This window comes from Geotrypetes seraphini, chromosome 10 (genome assembly GCF_902459505.1).
Source record: "Geotrypetes seraphini chromosome 10, aGeoSer1.1, whole genome shotgun sequence".
In the NCBI taxonomy this organism is placed as follows: domain Eukaryota; kingdom Metazoa; phylum Chordata; class Amphibia; order Gymnophiona; family Dermophiidae; genus Geotrypetes; species Geotrypetes seraphini.
This window is the reverse complement of record NC_047093.1, coordinates 103,683,553-103,703,647: the sequence shown is the minus strand read 5'-3', so window position 1 is coordinate 103,703,647 and position 20,095 is coordinate 103,683,553. Positions and strand designations below refer to the sequence as shown.

Here is a 20,095-nt window from a genome sequence, read left to right as displayed (position 1 = left end):
TAGACATGGGGCATTGGCTAACCGATCTTGATGGTTAACATCAAGCTCGGATACCCGAAGCCAGGCCAAACGACGCATAGCTACTGACATTGCTGTCGCTCTGGACGTAAGTTCAAAAGTGTCATATATGGATCTCACCATAAACTTACGCAATTGGAGAAGAGACGACAAGCATGTATGAAAAGTGGAATGTTTTCGTGAAGGAAGATATTTCTCGAAAGAAGCCATGGTGGTAAGGAGATGCTTTAAATAAAAAGAAAAATGAAAAGCATAATTACTAGCTCTATTAGCTAACATAGCATTTTGGTAGAGCCTCTTACCAAATTTATCCATGGCCCTTCCTTCTCTGCCAGGAGGGACAGATGCATATACACTGGCTCCTGAAGTCTTTTTAAGGGTGGATTCGACAAATAAGGATTCATGTGGTAGTTGAGGTTTGTCGAACCCAGGAATGGGAATTACCTTATATAGAGAATCCAGTTTACGTGGGGCCCCTGGGACAGTTAAAGGAGTCTCTAAATTCTTATAGAAAGTTTCCCTCAAGATGTCATGAAGGGGAAGTTTCAAAAATTCCTTTGGAGGCTGATCAAAATCAAGGGCATCCAAAAAAGCTTTAGACTTTTTGGATTCAGCCTCCAAAGGAATGGACAAGGACTCACACATCTCTTTCAAAAAACTAGAGAAAGAGGAAGTGGCCTGTTTGGAGGATGGGTCAGGGACAGCCGAATCCTCCTCCTCTGAGGAACATTCTCCTTCAGAAAGAAAGGGTTCCTCTGAGTCTCCCCACAGATCAGGGTCCCTTACATGGGAAGAATGGTCCCGAGACTCAGGTGTCGACGTTTGCATGTGTCGGGTTTTGCGCATCGACTTACCCGACCTCATCGATACCGTGTCCGGAGAAGTTAACGGACGCACCGGTGCCGAAGTCTGCACCGATTGATGGTGAGCTCTCGGCTCCGGTGCAAGAACTGGCATCGATACCGAGGAGGTTAGGTGAGGCGGTACCGAAACAGTGGAAGCGGTTAATACGGGTTCCACAATCGGTACCGATACAGGTTGTTCAGCAACCGGTACCGATGGCTCGGTGCGAACTGGCACCGGAAGGTTCGGTGTCATGATAGCAGGAAGGAGTCGTTCTAATTGCTCCTTAAGCTGCACCTGAAGGATGGCCGTAATGCGGTCATCGAGGGATGGCACCGGTACCGCTTTTTTCTTCTGCGGTACCTGCGGTGCCGCTCGACGCCCCGGAGATGAGGAGCCCGATGTCGAGGGACTCACCTCTATAGGGGCGGAGCGCTTCCGCTGGCGTCGAACCGGCGGCAGGATTGGGCTCACTGCACTCGAGGCCGGAAGACGTTCCAGCGGGGAAGGCTTCTTAGCCGGCTTACCTGACTGTTGGGATGCCGGTGTGGAATCACGCGGCGTCGAAGACGAGGGTGCTGACTGAATCGGTGCCGAAGCCGGAGTCGAAGGAACGGGGTCGGACATCTCGGCACCGAACAACAATCGCTGTTGAATTAAGCGATTTTTTAATGTTCGTTTTTTCAAAGTAGCACAGCGGGTGCAAGAAGAGGCCTGATGCTCAGGACCCAAACACTGTAAACACCAGTTGTGTGGGTCCGTGAGAGATATAGGTCTAGCACACCGCTGGCACTTTTTAAAACCCGGTTGAGGGGGCATGAAAGGAAAAACGGCTTCCGCCAAATCGAAGGCCGAGGCTTCGATGGTGGCAGAAGGCCCCGCCGGGGAAAACCGAAAATTGAAGAAAAAAAAAAGAAAGATTTTTTTTTTTTTTTTTTTAACAAAATGAAAGAAAGAAAAAAGGCAAATGAAGCCAAACGTTTACGCGAGCGGGAAGGCAAGTTATGAAAAAATTTCAACAGCCGTTGAAAACGCGTCTTCTTAGCTCCGCGGAAACTAAGAAACTGAGGGACCGCGCGCCTCTGTCGGGCGGGAAGGCACTCGCGCGTGCGCGGTGCGGCCGAGCTAGAACTTTCTAAAAAGTTCTTAGAGTGCAATCACTCTAAAATTGTCCGTACCGGGGCTCCGTCGGTGCCGTCACCCATCAGTCAAGAATATGCTGCCTGCTTGTCCTGGGATAATTTTCTTTATCGAGTTATTGTATACTATTATTTATTTTAATTTTCTTTATTATGGATGTTTTCTGAACAATCTGTATTTGCATATTTTATTATCTGCTTATCTTTATCTTTCTGTAAAAGTGGATACTTGATATGTTATTTGAAAATTGATAAATATTTTAAAAAAAAGAATACATAGTCATGTTAGAGGCAACCTGATCTAGTAAGTATCAAGGAAAAATTATTTTCTACAAAATGTTTGTCCCAAAGCTAAATAAGTTGCTGGAGAATGTAGTGAAGTCACTTAGCATAGCAGGGTTTAAAAAAGGTTTGGATAATTTCCTGAAAGAGAAATCCATAGTAAACACAGAAAAAAATTTGTGCCCGTCCCCACCCCAACCCCGCAAACCGTCTGATCCCATCCACACAAGCCTCGAATAGTTATAATTTTATAATGAACTTATTTTATTAAAGTATAAAAAGAAACAATATTCTGTACAATTTTCATTTTATAAACACAAATACAGAGCAAGGATCAATAAGTTTCAAGTTTTTATTAAAATTTGATTTCAGTTGCTTATCCTATTTCTAAGTGAAATACAAGTTAAAATATATAGGGAAAACAAAATTATAATAAGATAAAAACAACACCATTAACAGAGAATTTAAGAGAAACAACATCAAATAAATGGCATACTAATAGGCAACAATATTTCACAGCCAAACATGAAACAAAAGGAAGCTGGATTAGCACTACAAGTTGTATAGGAAAGAAAGCCAAATAAGGAACCAACAAAAGAAAAGGGAACATTGCTACTTGTTTCTTTGGGGGAATTTGAAAAATGATATGAACGATTAGATCATATATCGAAGGCTTATTTGAATAGATGACTGACTCTTCAGTAGGCCCTTGAAACAGTCAAGGTTGCTCTCCTCCCTTACAGAAGCTGGTAGGGTATTCCAGAGTTGTGGGGCCACTACTGAAAATATGTCATGCCTTTTTGTTCCTATTATTCACAGGGAGGGTACTATAAGCAATTTGCTGTCAGATGATCTAAGAGTCCGGGATGGCTTGTATGGAATGAGATATTTATCAATGAATTGGGGCGATTTTGATTGAATCGTTTTAAATGTTATTAATTAAATTTTATAATAAATTCTTTGATTGATTGGTAGCCAATGGGCATTCCGAAGTAAAGGGGTTACATGGTCAAATTTTCTAGTTTTTGTTATTAACTTGATTGCAGCATTTAATTATCTGAAGGCGTCTCAATTATTTCTGAGTTATTCCTGTAAATAGGCTGTTGCAGTAATCCAGTTTAGCAATGATTAATGTCTCCTCTCCCCTTCACTAATATCCCATCCACTATCGATTAAACTGAATAAGCCAAATTATTACAGAATGCTACACAGAAAAATCATGCTAACAGAATACCACAGTCACACATGACAGGAATAGTGGTAGGGGAGTGAAACTAGAACAACTATCCCCAGTCACAGAAAGCCCTAAGTCATCTGGAAGCTAAAGCAGCACAGCCTGGGCTTTGCAGTCCCCAGTTGTGTCTAACACCAGCTCTAGCAGAATACATATGTCAAATCTGATATTTTCTAATCACAAAATAGAAATAAAATTATTTTTTTCTATCTTTTGTTATCTCTGGTTTCTGCTTTCATTTTCTTTTCACTCTTCCTTTCAGCTTCTTCCTTCTGTCTCTTCAATGCAGCATCTGCCCCTTCCATCCCCTGTCTGCCCTCTCCCCCTTCCATATGGTATCTGCCTTCTTTCTATGCCCCTATCCCCTTTTCATCCAGCCTGCGCCCCTCTCTCCTTTTTAGAGTGGCTTTATTATGAATTATACTTTATTTTGTTAAGTTGATGTTTTGTGATCTATTTATATATGTATTTTTGGCATCTGTTTTCATATAAGCAGGCTATAAGTCTGCCTTTTGTTGTCTGGTCATTTTATTCTTCACATCACATTGATCTCGGGCTGTGGTTTCTCTTTCCATCTGTCTACTCTTAACTCATTGCCAGGGTCTCCTGGCAACTGACATGTCTTCTTTCTCCATGCTTACTATTCATCTTCCATCTCTGTGTATGTTTTTTTCCCCACATGTTCAGCAAGCATCTCCCTTCTCTGTCTCCTATACTGCTCATCTCCCTGCCTTCATCATCTCACCATTCTATAATCCCCTCCTCCTGTGTACAGTATCACTCCTGTATATCCCTATACCCTGCCTGCAAGCAACATCCTTCTGCGTTCTTATTCTCCCCCATGTCTAGCCATCTTCTCTGTCCATATACCCTCCTGTTTAGCATTACCCCTCTATGTCCATATACCATCCCCATGGAGATGCAGCATTCCCCTTTTTGTCTCTGTTCCTATACTCCCATCCATGCCCACCATCTTCCCTCTTTTTGTATATCTGTGTCCAGCTTCTCTCTTCTTACTCCCTTACTTCTCTCCTCTCTTACTCCCTTACTTCCTCCGCCATGTTCAATATTTCACTCACTCTTCCTTCATCCACTTGGTTCAGCTTTTCTCTTTCCTTCTCTCTCTTTCTCCCTGCAGGTCCTGCACTCCTCCCCTTCCCCATGGGTCCAACACCTCTATCCCCTCCCTTCAGCAAAACAGGTGTGGGTCTGGCACCTCTATCTTCCCTCCAGCTTCTCTTCATTCACCACATAGGCCCAAGCACCTGTTTCCCTTCCCCCCCAATTCCCAGACTAGATCCAACAACTGTCTCCCTTTCCTTCAGCTGGTCCACGGCCATCAGCCCAAGCAACTCCCTCCCTCCTTTGCAGGTGCAGCAACAGTCCCCCCCCTCGTGAGTCAGCAGCCCCCCACCCTCCCGATGGCCGGCAACAAAAAAATAAAACTAATCTGCGACTCTCCTGGCTAGGTCAGCCCCATCGTGCCTCCCAGGGCAGGCCTACCAGCCAGACACTTCCTGCATGCAGGGCTGCTCCGACTGGAACCTTCTTGCTGCCGAGTCCCTCCTTCAGATGTAACTTCTGGTCGGAGCAGCCCTGTGTGCAGAAAGTGTCTAATAAGCTGGTAGGCCCACCTCTGGAAGCGCAGTGAGGTAGACCCAGGCAGGAGAGTCGCAGGTTGGTTGGTTGTTTTCGGAGGTTTTGCCACCAGCCATCGGGAGGGTGCGAGGGAAGGGGGCTACTGGACTCATGGGGGGTGGGGGGACTGTTGCTGTACCCATGAAGTGGGGAGAGGGTGGCTGGACACGCGATCACACTAAGGAGGGATGCAGACCGGGAGGTGTGCGAAGCAGGAGGAAACACACAGCTGATACTTTACAGCGGGGATAAGGCCATTCACCGTCCCATGGTGGGTTGCCCGCAGATAAGTCACTATGTCATTCTCTAGTCCATAGGAAATCCACTGCTTATTCCTAGGATAAACAATATAGAATCTGTTTTACTACTTGGGATCATAGTAACATAGTAGATGACGGCAGGTAAAAACCCGAATGGTCCATCCAGTCTGCCCAACCTGATTCAATCTAAAAATTTCTTGGGTTTTTATTCTTCTTAGCTATTTCTGGGCAAGAATCCAAAGCTCTGCCCAGTACTGTTCTTAGGTTCCAACTACTGAAGTCTCTGTCAAAACTCACTCCAGTCTATCTACACCCTCCCAGCCATTGAAGCCCCTCCCCAGCCCATCCTCCACCAAACAGCCATATACAGACACAGTCCATGCAAGTCTGCCCAGTACTGGCCTTAGTTCTTCAATATTTACTATTATTTTCTGATTCTAGATCATGTGTGTTCATCCCACGCTTTTTTGAACTCGGTCACCGTTTTCATCACCACCTCTTTCGGGAGCACATTCCAGGCATCCATCACCCTCTCTGTAAAGAAGAACTTCCTTACATTGCTCTTGAGTCTACTACCCCTCAACCTCAAATTATGTCCACTGGTTTTACCATTTTCCTGTCTCTGGAAAAGATTTTGTTGTACATTAATACCTTTCAAGTATTTGAACGTCTGAATGCTGGGCATCATAAAGATGCTGGGCATCATAAAGAGGGGCATAACAACCAGGACGCAGGAAGTCATCATGCCATTGTATCGAGCTATGGTGCGTCCACATCTGGAATACTGCGTTCAATATTGGTCGCCGTACCTCAAGAAGGACATGGCAGTGCTTGAGAGAGTCCAAAGGAGAGCAACGAAACTGGTAAGAGGGCTGGAACACTGCCCATACGCCGAGAGGTTGGATAGGCTGGGGCTCTTCTCTCTGGAAAAAAGGAGGCTCAGGGGAGATATGATAGAGACCTTCAAGATCATGAGGGGCATAGAGAGGGTGGATAGGGACAGATTCTTCAGGCTGAAGGGGTCAACAGGCACGAGGGGGCATTCGGAGAAACTGAAGGGAGATAGGTTCAGAACAAATGCAAGGAAGTTTTTCTTCACCCAAAGGGTCGTGGACACTTGGAATGCGCTACCGGAGGAAGTGATCAGGCAGAGTACGGTACAGGGATTCAAACAGGGATTGGACGGATTCCTGAGGGATAGGGGGATCGTGTGATACTGAGAGAGGTGCTGGGATGTAACACAGGTATAGAAAGCAAACCAAGTAATAAGTATAGAAATCCAACCAGGTCGTGCATGTGCAAGACCGGAGGGTTAGGACTTCGATGGGAAGATAAGACTCAATGGGAAACCAAGGTGGCAAGGGGGCCCCTTCTGGTGACTCAGACAGGCCGTGACCTGTTCGGGCCACCGTGGGAGCGGACTGCTGGGCAAGATGGACCTGTGGTCTGACCCAGCGGAGGCACTGCTTATGTTCTTATGAATCATATCTCCCCTGTCCCTCCTTTTGTCTAATTCAGAGATAGGCAATTCCAGTCCTCGAGAGCCGGAGCCAGGTCAAGTTTTCAGGATCTCCACAATATGCATCAGATAGATTTGCTTCTCAAAGAGGCAGTGCATGCTAATCCATCTCATACATATTCATGGTGGAGATCCTGAAAACCTGACCTGGCTCCAGCTCTTGAGGACCGGAATTGCCTACCCCTGCTCTAAGGTAGGCATATTCAGAGCTTCCAGTCTCTCCTCATACGACTTTTGGCGCAAACCTCCTATCATTTTCATCGCCCTCCTCTAGACCGCTTCAAGCCTTTTTGTGTCCTTCGCCAGATACGTTCTCCAAAACTGAACACAATACTCCAAATGGGGCCTCACCAACGACCTGTACAGGGCCATCAACACCTTCTTCCTTCTACTGGCTACGCTTCTCTTTATACAGCTCATCATCCTTCTGGCAGCAGCCACCACTTTGGCACACTTTTTTTTCGCCTTTAGATCTTCGGACACTATCACCCCAAGGTCCCTCTCCCCATCAGTGCATATCAGCCTCTTACCTCCCAGCATATATGGCTCCTTCCGATTATTAATCCCCAAATGCATTACTCTGCATTGAATTTTAGTTGCCAGATATTAGACCATTCCTCTTAATTTTGTAGATCATTTTTAATGGTTTCCATTCCCTCCATGGTGTCTACTCTGTTATAATCTTAGTATCATCCACAAAAAGGCAAACTTACCTTCTATCCCTTCAGCAATATCGCTTACAAATATATTGAACAGGATCGGCCCCAGCACTGAACCTTGAGGGACTCCACTACTCACCTTTCCTTCCTCTGAGCGACTTCCATTAACCACCACTCTCTGGTGTCTGTCCATCAACCAGTTTCTAATCAGGTTTTCTACCTTGGGTCCTAACTTCAGCCCTTCAAGTTTGTTCAAGAGCCTCCTATGAGGAACCATGTCAAAGGCTTTGCTGAAATCTAAGCAAATTACATCTAGCCATATGTCCTCAATCCAGCTCTCTGGTCACCCAATCAAAAAATTCAATCAGGTTCGTTTGGCACGATTTATCTTTAGTAAAGCCATGTTGCCTCGGATCCTGTAACCCATTAGATTCTAGGAAGTTCACTATCCTTTCTTTCAGCAACACTTCCATTATTTTTCCAACAACCAAAGTGAGGTTTACCAGCCTGTAGTTTCCAGCTTCATCCCTGTGACCACTTTTGTGAATAGGGACCACATCTGCTCTTTTCCATTCCCCAGGAACCATTCCCGTCTTCAGAGATTTGTTGAACAAGTCTTTAATAGGACCCGCCAGAACCTCTCTGAGCTCCCTCAGTATCCTGGGATGGATCCCATACGGTCCCATCGCTTTGTCCACCTTCAGTTTTACAAGTTGTTCATAAACACTTTCTTCCATGAATGGCGCAGAATCTACTCCATTTTCTTGTATTACTTTGTCAGACAGTCTTGGTTATTCTCCAGGATTTTATTCCGTGAACACAGAGCAGAAGTATTTGTTTAGCACATTTGCTTTTTCCTCATCACTCTCCACATATCGGTTCCTAGCATTTTTTAGTTTAGCAATTCCATTTTTCATCTTCCTCCTTTCACTGATCTATCTGAAAAATTTTTGTCTCCCTTTTTTACAAGTTTGGCCATTTGCTCTTCCGCCTGTGCTTTTGCCAGACGTATCTCTCTCTTGGCTTCTTTCAGTTTCACCCAGTAGTCCTTTCTGTACTCATCTTCTTGGGTTTCTTTATATTTCAGGAATGCCAACTCTTTTGGCTTTATTTTCTCTGCCACTGGTTTGGAGAACCATGCCGGTTCCCTTTTTCTCTTGTTTTTATTTATTTTCTTCACATAAAGTTCTGTAGCTATTTTTATAGCTCCTTTCAGCTTAAACCAGTTTTTCCACTTCTCTTATGTCCTCCCATCCTAACAGCTCTTTCTTCAAGTACTCTCCCATTTTATTAAAGTCTGTACGTTTGAAATCTAGGACTTTTAGTATCGTACAGATGCCCTCCACTTTAGCTGTTATATCAAACCAAACCGTTTGATGATCACTACTTCCCAGGTAAGCAATCACTCGTACATTAGATATACTCTCTCCATTTGTGAGGACCAGATCCAATATCACTTTTTCCCTCATGGGGTCCATCACCATTTGTCTAAGTAGACCTTCTTGAAAGGCATCCACAATCTCCCTACTTCTTTCCGATTCCGCAGACAGAACTTTCCAGTCCGCATCCGGCGGGTATAAATCCTCCAACAGCAGCATGTCCTCCTCTTTCTTTCCAAACTTTTGGATATCCACAATGAGATATTTATCAATTTGCTGCGATTGAGTCGCAGGTCTATAGACTACACCCACATAGATAGAAGTTCCATCTTCTCTTTTCAGAGCGATCCATATCACTTCTTCCTCTCCCCAGGTCCCTTGCACTTCAGTCGCTCGGATATCGATCTTTACATAGAGAGCTACTCCTCCACCTTTTTGGCCATCTCTGTCCTTTCTAAAAAGTTTATATCCCGGAATGTTTGCATCCCATCCATGGGATTCACTGAATGATGTCTCTGTGATAGCAATAATATCCAGGTCTCCCTCTAACATCAGAGCTTGCAGATCATGAACTTTGGTGCTTAGTCTGCGAGCATTTGTGGTCATTGCTTTCCAGCTATTTTTCAGTGGTAATCTTTTTTCTATAGGTTTTTTGTTTCATTTCCCTTCCCCTTGCAATGCTAAGAAGTGAGTTGCTAATATTGTTTGTGTTGCAATCTTTACTACCATCACATCTTGTCTTTTGCTGGAGGTGGCCTCTATAATTGTGCTTCATACATACGTTACTCCCACCTTCTAGTTTAAAGGTTTGGGAGACTTACCGTTCGCCATCAGTGGCTTCTTACTAGATAAGGGACAAGGATTGCAAGATCAAGGCTGACCTATAGGAGCCTTCCCAGTACTTTAGAAGCAGGATGAGGAAACTGCAGGCCTCAGTTTTGCCTCTAGAAAGGGCACCTTGCTGTCTGCTAGATAAAGGCTGTAGCAATCAGTGAGCAATATCTGGTGGATTTGAAAAAGGTTCTGAGCACAGAATGTCAGGTGAAGAACATTGCTTAGCACAGTCAGGGCACTGAGGTGAAATGAAAGGGAGGATTTTGGTGCAATAAAGCAGCACTATCTCATAAAATTCTCTAAAAGCGAGAAAAAACTACTGTATGCATAGAATTTTGTGCCAGAGTAGAAACCGCTGACAGTAATTGAGGAATAGAAAGCTTCTTAGGAGGTACCATGTCCTCAGAAAGTTGAGCTGGAAAACTGGCTTTTTTTTTCCTAAGTTACTTAGAAGAGTTCAAAAATCACCTGTAGAGTCCTGCAAATTGATATGGCACTGACGATCCGTACTGGTCCAATAGCCTTGAGTACAGAGACCATCTAGATGAGCCCCCCCAAGCGTAAGTTGAAGAATCTGTTGTGAGAACTTTCTGATGTGGGGGCGTGTGAAAAAGTAAGCCTCTGGATAAATTGGAAGAGAGCATCCACCAGCGAAGAGACTGTGTCAGAGCAGGAGTGACCTGGATGTGTCGAGTCAGAGGGTTGGAAACCTGCGTCCATTGAGATGCCAGGGTCCACTGAGGTATTCTGAGGTGAAGTCTGGCAAAAGGAGTCACGTGTACTGTGGAAGCCATATGACCCAAAAGAACCATCATATGTCTCGCCGAGATGGATGGGCAAGAGGACACTGAATGACAAAGATGGAGAAGAGCTTCCAGACATTGTTGAGGAAGAATGCTCTGAGTTGGACTGTGTCCAGAACAGCTCCGATGAATTGAAGAGTCTGAGAAGGCTGTAAATGGGATTTTGGAAAGTTGATTTCGAAGCCCAGACTTTGCAGGAACCAGATAGTCCGCTGGGTCGCTACTATGACTCCTTGAGACATGGAATCCTTGATGAGCCAGTCATCAAGGTATGGAAATACTTGAAAACCACGGTTCCTGAGAGCTGCGCCCACCACTACCAGGCACTTGATAAATACTCTGGGAGACGAGGCCAGGCCGAAAGGGAGTACTCTGTATTGATAATGCAGATTTCCCACCCGAAATCTGAGGTACTGACGAGAGGCCAGATGAATGGGAATGTGTGTGTAGGCCTCCTTGAGATCCAAAGAGCATAACCAGTCGTTCTGCTCGAGGAGGGGATAAAGAGATGCCAGGGTCAACATGCAAAATTTTTCTCTGACTAGAAATTTGTTGAGCACCCTGAGATCCAAAATAGGTCGCAGATCGCCCGTCTTCTTCGGAACAAGGAAGTAACGGGAGTAAAATCCCTTGTTCTGCTGAGCCAGAGGAAGTGGCTCGCTAGCTCGAAGCTGAAGTAGAGCTTGAGCTTCCTGAAGAAGAAGGGCGGTCTGGGAGGGATTTAAAGGATACTCTCTTGGTGGATGTTCCGTAGGAACTTGATGGAATTGAAGAGAGTATCTCTCCCTGAAGACGGAAAGAAACCAGAGGTTTTTTGGCTTGAATTTACTGTCGTCCATCCGTGGTAAAAATGATGGAGATGACCTCCGATAGGGGGAAAAATGGGAAATGGCAGAACGACTGAGGTTATGCTCCGTTCTAGACAGTCAAAAAGGCTGAGGAGCCTTAGGTACAGCAGGTGGCTGAGGCTTTTGCTGCTTCCGGGGATGCTGCCTCTTGACAGGCTGACGAGTAGAAGGAGCCTGCTTTGGAGGAAAACGCCGCTGATAGATTTGAGGAGGGCATGTAGGACGAGAAGGAGCCAGCTTCGATCTGAGAATGGATGCAAAAGACTTCTCATGGGCCGAGAGTTTCTTGGTGGCTGCCTCTATAGACTCATCAAAGAGGACATTGCCTGTGCAAGGAACATTAGCCAGCCGGTCCTGCAGGTTAGGATCCATGTCGATATTACAGAGCCAGGCAAGATGTCGCATGGCCAAAGAGCAAGCAGTAGCTCGAGCAGACAGCTCGAAAGCATCATAGGATGACTGAAGAAGTTGCAGCCAGAGTTGTGACAAGGATGCAAGAACTTCCTGGAACTCAAAGGCCCTGATTCTCCAAAAGTGCGTCCCGATTTTAGGCAGCTGTAGGCGTCCTACAGCTGTCTAATCAGCCAATCGGGATGCACGTTTTTTTTAAAAAATGCTCCCCAGGCAGGCCGCCTATATTGAAGGCGAGGCCCACAAGACACCTAGGCCCTGATTCTGTATAGGACGCCCGGGAGAGGCGTCCTATTCAGAATCGACCTACACTAAAACCCCGATTCTATAACCGGCGTCCATGTTACAAACGCTGGTTAGAGAATCGGGTTAGATTAGACACGGCCCGCTATACTTATCGCGGCAAGGGATCTCTCTGCCGCTATAAGTATAGCGGGCCGCGGCCTGTCCGATCGGATGCCCCCCCCGACACTACCGACAGCCCCCCCCGACACTACCAACCGCCCCCCCCCCGACACTACCGATCGCTGGCAGGAGAGTGTCCAATCCCTCCTGCCCGAAGACGCCCCCCCCGGCGCTAACAACCCCCAAACCTCCAAACTAACCTGTTCTTCAGGCCAGACAGTTCTTGCCCGTCTAGCCGGTAAGCCCGCCTCGTCGAAATGAGGCGGGCTCGCCCCTTCCCGGCCCATCCCGCCGAAGCCTAAGGCCTGATTGGCCCAGGCTCTAGAAGCCTGGGCCCATCCCCACTAAATCTAAGGCCTGATTGGCCAATCAGACCTTAGACTTAGTGGGGATGGGCGGACCAGCTATGCCTAAGGCCTGATTGGTCCAGGCTTCTAGAGCCTGGGCCAATCAGGCCTTCGAGGCGGGCTTACCAGCTAGACGGGCAAGAACCGTCTGGCCTGAAGAACAGGTTAGTTTGGAGGTTTGGGGGTTGTTAGCGCCGGGGGGGGGGGGTGCGTCTTCGGGCAGGAGGGATTGGACACTCTCCTGCCAGGGATCGGTAGTGTCGGGGTGGGAGGGAGATCGGTAATGTCGGGGGGGGGCGGTTGGTAGTGTCGGGGGGGGGGCGGTCGGTAGTGTTGGAGGGGGGGCATCCGATCGGACAGGCTGCGGCCCGCTATACTTATAGCGGCAGAGAGATCCCTTGCCGCGATAAGTATAGCGGCTGCGTCTACTTACAATGCAGACCAGCATTTTGCTGGCCTACATTTTAAGGTTTCTTCCTCTACTAGGGAGACGCGTAGGGCCACCTAGGTTCGCCTAAGGCCCGCCTAAGGCCCTTAGGCGAGCTTAGGCGTCTTGCGGGTCTCTCTAGGCTCCCGGAGGCGCCTTCAGGCCTGCCTGGGGAGCATTTTTTTTTTTAAAACGTGCATCCCGATTGGCTGATTAGACAGCTGTAGGACGCCTACAGCTGCCTAAAATCGGGACGCACTTTTGGAGAATCAGGGCCAAAGTGCATACGAGAATCCAGATAAGGCATAAACTTTGGAAGAATGGAAAGAAAGAACTCAAATTAGGTGATGAAATGAAAATTATAGTTGAGGACTCTGGAGGTCATCATCGAATTCTGGTAGATGAGACACCCAAATCTGTCCATTGTTTTACCTTCCCTTCCCGGAGGGACAGTAGCATACACCTGGGAAGGGTGAGATCTTTTCAAAGAAGATTCAACCAGAAGGGACTGGTGAGACAATTGAGTGTTGTCAAACCCCTTATGATGTACTGTCCTGTATCTAGAGTCCAATTTGCCTGGAACAGCTGGAATGGAATAAGGAGTTTCCAGACAGCGGACAAAGGTTTGATTCAAAAGCTTATGGAGAGGAAGCTTGAGAGATTCAGCCGGAGGTTGAGGGAGATGCATGGTCTCGAGATATTCCTTGGAGAACTTCAAGCAAGTATCTAGTTGAATATCCAAGTCAACCGCCATCTGATGAAGGAAAGATGAAAAGGACAGCTGATCTGCTAAAGCCTGGCCTCGAGAAGGACTCGAGGACGTCGAGGCAGCTCGGTCCAGCAAAGAAGGAGACCTGGATGAAGAAATGGAAACCACCGGGTCCTCAAGGTCCGGAAGCGGAAGGGTCGATGTAGGCTGTGGAGAAAATTGAAGAAAAGGCTGCTTGCGGTGAGGCGAGGCATGCCTGGATGAATGCTTCAAAGAATGCCTCGATCTGTGATGCGAGCTGTGCCTCAAAGCAGGCCTCGAGGATCGAGGAGAACGTGCCTCAGTCGAAGCCTCCAGAGAGTGGATAGGGCTGAGAAGAGGAATCTCAATGCACTCGCAAAGACTCTGCTCCTTGCTTCGAGTGCGAGGGTTCCAAAGGAGGCACTGGCAAAGAATCTGCTCCTTGCTGTCCGTGCCCCGATGCCAGACCAGACACTCGCAGAGACTCTGCTCCCTGCAAAGAGTGTGCATGAGACTGAGGCATAGGAGGCAGCTCGACCTTGCAGGAGACCGCTGAATGCCCTGGCTGGATTTGTGAGAGAAGCTTCGGCCCCATGGTAGTAAAGAGCTGAATGAACTGCTTCTCCAACAAGGTCTGGAACGAAGCCGGCAAGGATGGATCCGCTTCTCCAACGGACCACCTACACGGGCCTCGTGTTCCCTCGAGGCAGTGTGAGAGTGCTTGGACTTAGAAGCCTTAGGCACTTTAAGCACCACCGTGGGAATGGGCTGCTGCCCTATCTGACCTGAAGAGACAGAGGAAGGCATCGCAGCAGGCATCGAAGACAGAGCCGGTACAAACGAGGCAGGTTTGATGAGGCTCGGAGTAGAAACTGTGGAAGCCGGAAGAGCTTCGGAGGAGGTCGAAGGCGAAGTATCTTTCAACGTCGAGAGCTCCATTGAAGACTCCATGGTGAAGAGCTGCTCCCACAGGATACAACGATGCTTATAAGCACGAGACTTAAGTGTTGAGCAAGGCCGGCAAGATTTCGGGAGATGTTGAGGCCCAAGACACCGAAGACAGTATCAATGAGGGTCCATGAGGGAAATTGCGCGCTGGCACTTGGAACACTTTTTAAAACCGGTTGCAGGCCGGGACATAGACCGAAAAAGAGTCTCTGCAAGATCAAAGCCACGGGGCTGCGGCCACGAGGCCTGCCCGGTTGAACGAACGGAAGAAACTTTTTTTTTTTTTTTCAAATAACAACAAAGAGAAAAAACAGCGATTCGTGACAAAAAGAACACAAAACCGCGGACGAAAGAAGGCACAAGTGAAAATACTTCACACAGAGTCAAAGACGGACTTCTCGGCTCCGCGGAAAAGTAAGAACTGAGGAGACGCGCCCTGCGCTGGGCGGGAAGGCACTCGCGCATGCGCAGTGTGGGCGACTCGAAACTTCGAGTTTCTTCAAGCAAAGTCTGCTTGTGAGGCGTCCACATCGAGGCTCCGTCAGATGATGTCACCCACTTGTGAGAACACTTGCCTGCTTGTCCTGGGATAATTGTCTTTAACTGGGTGCATATAGCACGTTCTTAGCAGGGAGGTGCTGCATTTCCTGTGATACAGCTCTGGGAGAAAGAACACTACTAAAAGCTAAGATATTTAGAATTTCATATTTCTGATCTTAATCTGGTTATAGTAGTTTATACCTATCTACATCCAAGTCTTCACCTTCTTTCCTTGCAATACTAATTTTTGCAAAAAAAAAAAAAAAATAATAATAATAATGATAATCCTCTGTTCCTTCATTGTAATAGGGTAGTTTGGTTGTGTTCTCTGGATAGGACTTTAGTCCCTCCCACCCTCAGCACACCCCACCCATCCTAGGGTTTCCTACTAGACAACCTAATAATCAATAATGCTATCAATTCCCATTTCTGCCAAACAAGATTATTTTTATTCAGTGCAATTATTGTGGGAGTACACAAGTCCCATTCCATTTTATGTATTAAATTAAAAATCGTCGCATGATCTCTAAATATTCACTAAAAGGCTTATAATTTGGTACAATTAACAATGAATAAATATTGAACAAAAATATACTTGTGGAGCTCATGTCCTATGAACTTTATTTTTCTTTGGCCTTAGGCCCCTTCTTGGTCCTAATTGGTCTTAAGCACCCGAGACAATCAAGGCCTTGGACCCCTCCCAGTGCATACTAGGATGCACCAGGAAGAGAAGGTCCGCCATTTTGGAGAGGCGGGCCTGACGCAGGAGGGTCTGGGCATCCCTCCTGCTCTCTTAGTCCAAATAAGGAATGGGGACAGGGCGGGGTTATGGGGGGAGTCGAGTGACAGAGACAGGGAATGAGTGGGCATCTCTCCTGCCAACGATCTTTGCAAGGGGGGGTGTCAGGCGACTAAATCTATGCCGGGGGAGGGAGAAAGAAGGGTGTCTGGGTGGTCAAAATGTTCACAGGGGGAAAGTCGAGTGTGTGAAGGAATCCAGGTGGCACAATGTGGTTGGGAGGGGTAGGGATCATCAGTGTAGAAAGGTCCAGGTAGCCGAAGCAGAAGGGAGTGGGTATCCCTCCTGCCTCTTTTTTTTGTTGTTGTTCGGGGGCATCGGCACAATTTTTTTTTTGATGGGTGGTAACACACCCATCTGTGCCCATTAAAAAAAAAGGTTTCCTTTCCAAACAGCTCTGCACATGTGTCAGGTGGTTTTCCAATGACTGGTGGGGTGGGATTACAGCAGAACTCTGTGAAACTCATTTGCATGGAAAGCAGTTTGGTAATCAGGGGGGAAGGGGAAAAAAAAAAAAAGTCGACCTACAGCAACCCACATGGTCTTAACAACCATTTTAGTGCCTCCAGCGCTAAGCATCCCATGCATAACAGGCAGGAAAAAATGTTTCTGCATGGCTTCAGAACAACTACATTAACATGCATTTTAATACAGTGTTTCTGTGCAAGTTAATTACTGAAATCCTTTCTGCAAAGCTAACACATGGTAAAACTTATACCCAGCATAATTGCACTGTAAGTCTTCTGCAACTGTCACATACAAGAACTTAGGTTGTGAGCCCACTAAGGACAGAGAAAGTACCTGTTTATAATAAATGCAAACCACTGTGATTATACTACTAATCATTTCTATAGCACTGCCAGATATACGCAGTATGTACATTAAACATGTAAGAGACAATCCCTGTTTGATAGAGCTTAAAAACAGGACAAATAGGGATTAGGAAATTTTTCTCAGAGAACATGATAAAATACACATTAAATATAAGGGGGCAAGAATGTCTCTCCAACTCACCGACTAAGGGGCAAAATAACTCAAAAGATTTAACAGACTGGAATCAAATTTATATCCTAGACAGCTATGAACTCAAACAGACCATTGCCAGGTACAGAATAAGTGAGCACAAAATTAAAATAGTAGACAAAAATTAATTCCAAGAAGTCACACACTGCAGGCAGTGCAACAATGAAGAAATAGAAACAGCACCCTGCACTCATATCTCCTCAGTTCCCCCCTTTGATTGTACTCTTACCCCTAGGTCTCATTACCCTTCCTCAATTAACTTGAAAAGGTGTGTTTGAAAATTAACTAGACTGGCACACTTTGGGAAGAGCAAGTATTTGTATAATGATTGCTTGAGTTCCCTCTCACCTACTACCCCAATACACAAGACAAAACTAAAAATATGGAGAATAATCATTTCACATAAAAAGGGAATTTAGATCAGGGTTTGAATTATTTCAGAAAGTTCTCCAGACTTGTATTATGCAAACAGTATAAACTTAAATAGCTATCATTAAATATATATATATATATATTTTTTTTTAAAGGATTTGGTTATATGAAAGTCTACTAGAGAGAAAACGCAAGCGAACACAGGATGAGTATGGCAGTGTCGCGCACGACAGAGAGGACACGTGCCCAGCCGGCGTCGCTGCCGTTTCCCCAGGCCCTTTCCCCCTTCGTACCGCTAGCCAACTTTTTCAGAATTATTGGAGGTGCTTAACCCACTGAAAATTAGCTCTTCCCGAACAGAATCAGAGAAGTCTGTTAAATATTGGGGGTATTTAACACAGCTAGTTCGTATACCGCTAGCCTCCTACATTCCCCACCAGACCCCAGAGACCCGGAACACAACAGCAAAGAGGAGGCCAGAAAACATCTTACTTCAGTACAGTTCTCCCTCACCACTACAGAGCATCTCCTAAATCCGGAACAGCCAGCCTCACTGGGCCCGATCAGGCTGCGCCTGGCCATCCTCCCCATGCCGATAGCCACTTACGCCCTCCCGCTCGTTCACATCAACCCTAATACAGACTCTCCGCAAACTCCATCCATTTCCCAGGCAGCCACCCGGCGACCTACCAACAAGTCTCCCTTCTCTTCCACTCCCACTGCAGACCCCTCACAACAAGCACACACCACCTCACTCACTCCACAACAGCAGGCCCCCAGCCGACTGTTCTTCGCCTCACCTTCCCAGCTACCCGTCCGAGCCGCACGATACCCAGCTTGAAATCAGTCATGATCGCTCTCGAGCGCAGGCCTCTAGCGGGAAAAGTAAATATTAAGAGAGGCAACGCCACCGCGTGCCCCGAGACCCGCACCAATTCCAGTGCCACGCGCCACCTGGGGACACACGCTCTCAGCAAGCGAGAGGAACCGGGGGAATGGGGGGGTGAAATGGGAAGGACAATAGCCAACAACCGCAACCAAGTCCTAAAGCCGACCTATCCGAGGAAACTGGAGCCGTGACGTATAAAGAGGGAAACCGTGGTCGGGAAAAACTAACCAATCTGCAAACGAAGCTAGGGTTACGTAAGGAAAAGTCGGACGCGTGCCATTCGAACCGCTGACGTAAATTTCGCGGGAAGATTTGTGCTGGTTGAAAACACCGGCATTGATGTGATAAAAGTTACATGTCTATTTTTGTGATTAACTGGTCTATTTTATCTCAGCAGCCCTAGGCCGCTCCAGTGCTAAAGCCAACAGCAGAGAGCAGATTCCAGCAAAAGCAGGGCAGAAACTGGTGCTGCCCGATTCAACCTAATTAATCCAATTTTCGATTCGATTTTCCTGCCCAAATGGGTGGTTTTTTTTAAACATACTGGTGGGTTTATTTTATAGTCTCTTCACCCCTATTATAGCCTCTTCACCCCCTTTGCCCTCTCCTACCCACACCGGTGCTGTGGTGTAAACAAAATAAACAAACAAAAAATACTTTTTCCTCTCTCTCTGTTAAATCCTAGCTCATGTTTGGGTCTAACACCAGCTCTGGTAGGATACACATTTCAAATCTGACATATTGTAATCACAAAACAGAAAATACAATTATTTTTTTCTATCTTCTGTTGTCTGGACATTATTAAAATCATGTTGGTCCCAGGCTCTAGTTGTCTTCTGATAACTCGCTTGCCAGGGTCTCCTTCCCATTTGTTGTTTCCTTTGATGAAATGGTTCATGAGGCCAGTGGCGTACCTAGCATATGTGACACCCGCCCCCCCCCCCCCCCATCTGTATGAAAAACATTATTTTTAGTAACAATCCACACGTCACACAAGAGTGTACCTAGGAAAAGGTACATATGCAGTGAGCAATACATCAATACAGTAAAATGTCATAAACAGGCAAGGCCTCAATTCTGCAATTGTAAATTGCATGGGAAAAACAGATATCTAACTACATTTGTATGGGTACAAAATAGTTCCTTAATCAAAACATTCCATCCACTTGAACATTGTTCTTATACTTTATTTGTACATTTAAATATATACTTTATCCCAGGACAAGCAGGCAGCATATTCTCTACATGTGGGTGACGTCATCCACGGAGCCCCGTCGCAGACAGTGTTATTGTAACCTCTTCGCTGATTGTCCAGCACCTCTTGCTGTAAACCGCCTCTAACTTATATGGCTTTGGCGGTATATAAGAATAAAATTATTATTATTATTATCCCCTCCTCGTGGTCTTCAGTTCTTAGTTTTCTGCGGAGCCAGAAAGCCCTGTCTCTCTTCTCTGTGTTCTCCAAGTGCCTTTCTAGCACCGCGGCTTCTTTATTTTCTTTGGGAGTCGCTGTGCAATTTGTTGTTTATCTTTTTTCCATGTTCGTACAAATTTTTTGTTTTGCTTCGGCGTCCGGGAACTCCTGGTTCGCTGTGGCCGCGGCCATATTTTTGACTTATGTCCCGGCCTCTCACCGGGTTTAAAAAGTGTTCCCAGTGTGGTCGGGTTATTTCAATCACAGACCCGCACCGCTGTTGTATTCTCTGCCTCAGAGCGGACCACCCAACTGACTCCTGTCCTCGCTGTGC

The 20,095-nt window shown here is 46.4% G+C and overlaps 1 protein-coding gene across 3 annotated transcripts in view; it reads right to left on the bottom strand.

Annotated features, from left to right (window-relative positions):
- The window catches only part of ZMYND19 (zinc finger MYND-type containing 19), a 138,796-nt gene extending 120,268 nt beyond the window's left edge, over nucleotides 1-18,528 (bottom strand). For 2 of the 3 annotated variants that reach the window (XM_033962116.1, XM_033962117.1), the window contains exon 1: nucleotides 18,259-18,528. In XM_033962116.1, coding sequence (XP_033818007.1) covers nucleotides 18,259-18,309 — 51 coding nt within the window. In that variant the 5' untranslated portion in view covers nucleotides 18,310-18,528. Of the gene's footprint in view, nucleotides 1-17,950; nucleotides 18,048-18,258 lie in introns of those variants that run through there. The other variant, XM_033962115.1, reaches the window with a different exon arrangement.
- Nucleotides 18,529-20,095: the final 1,567 nt, after the last annotated feature.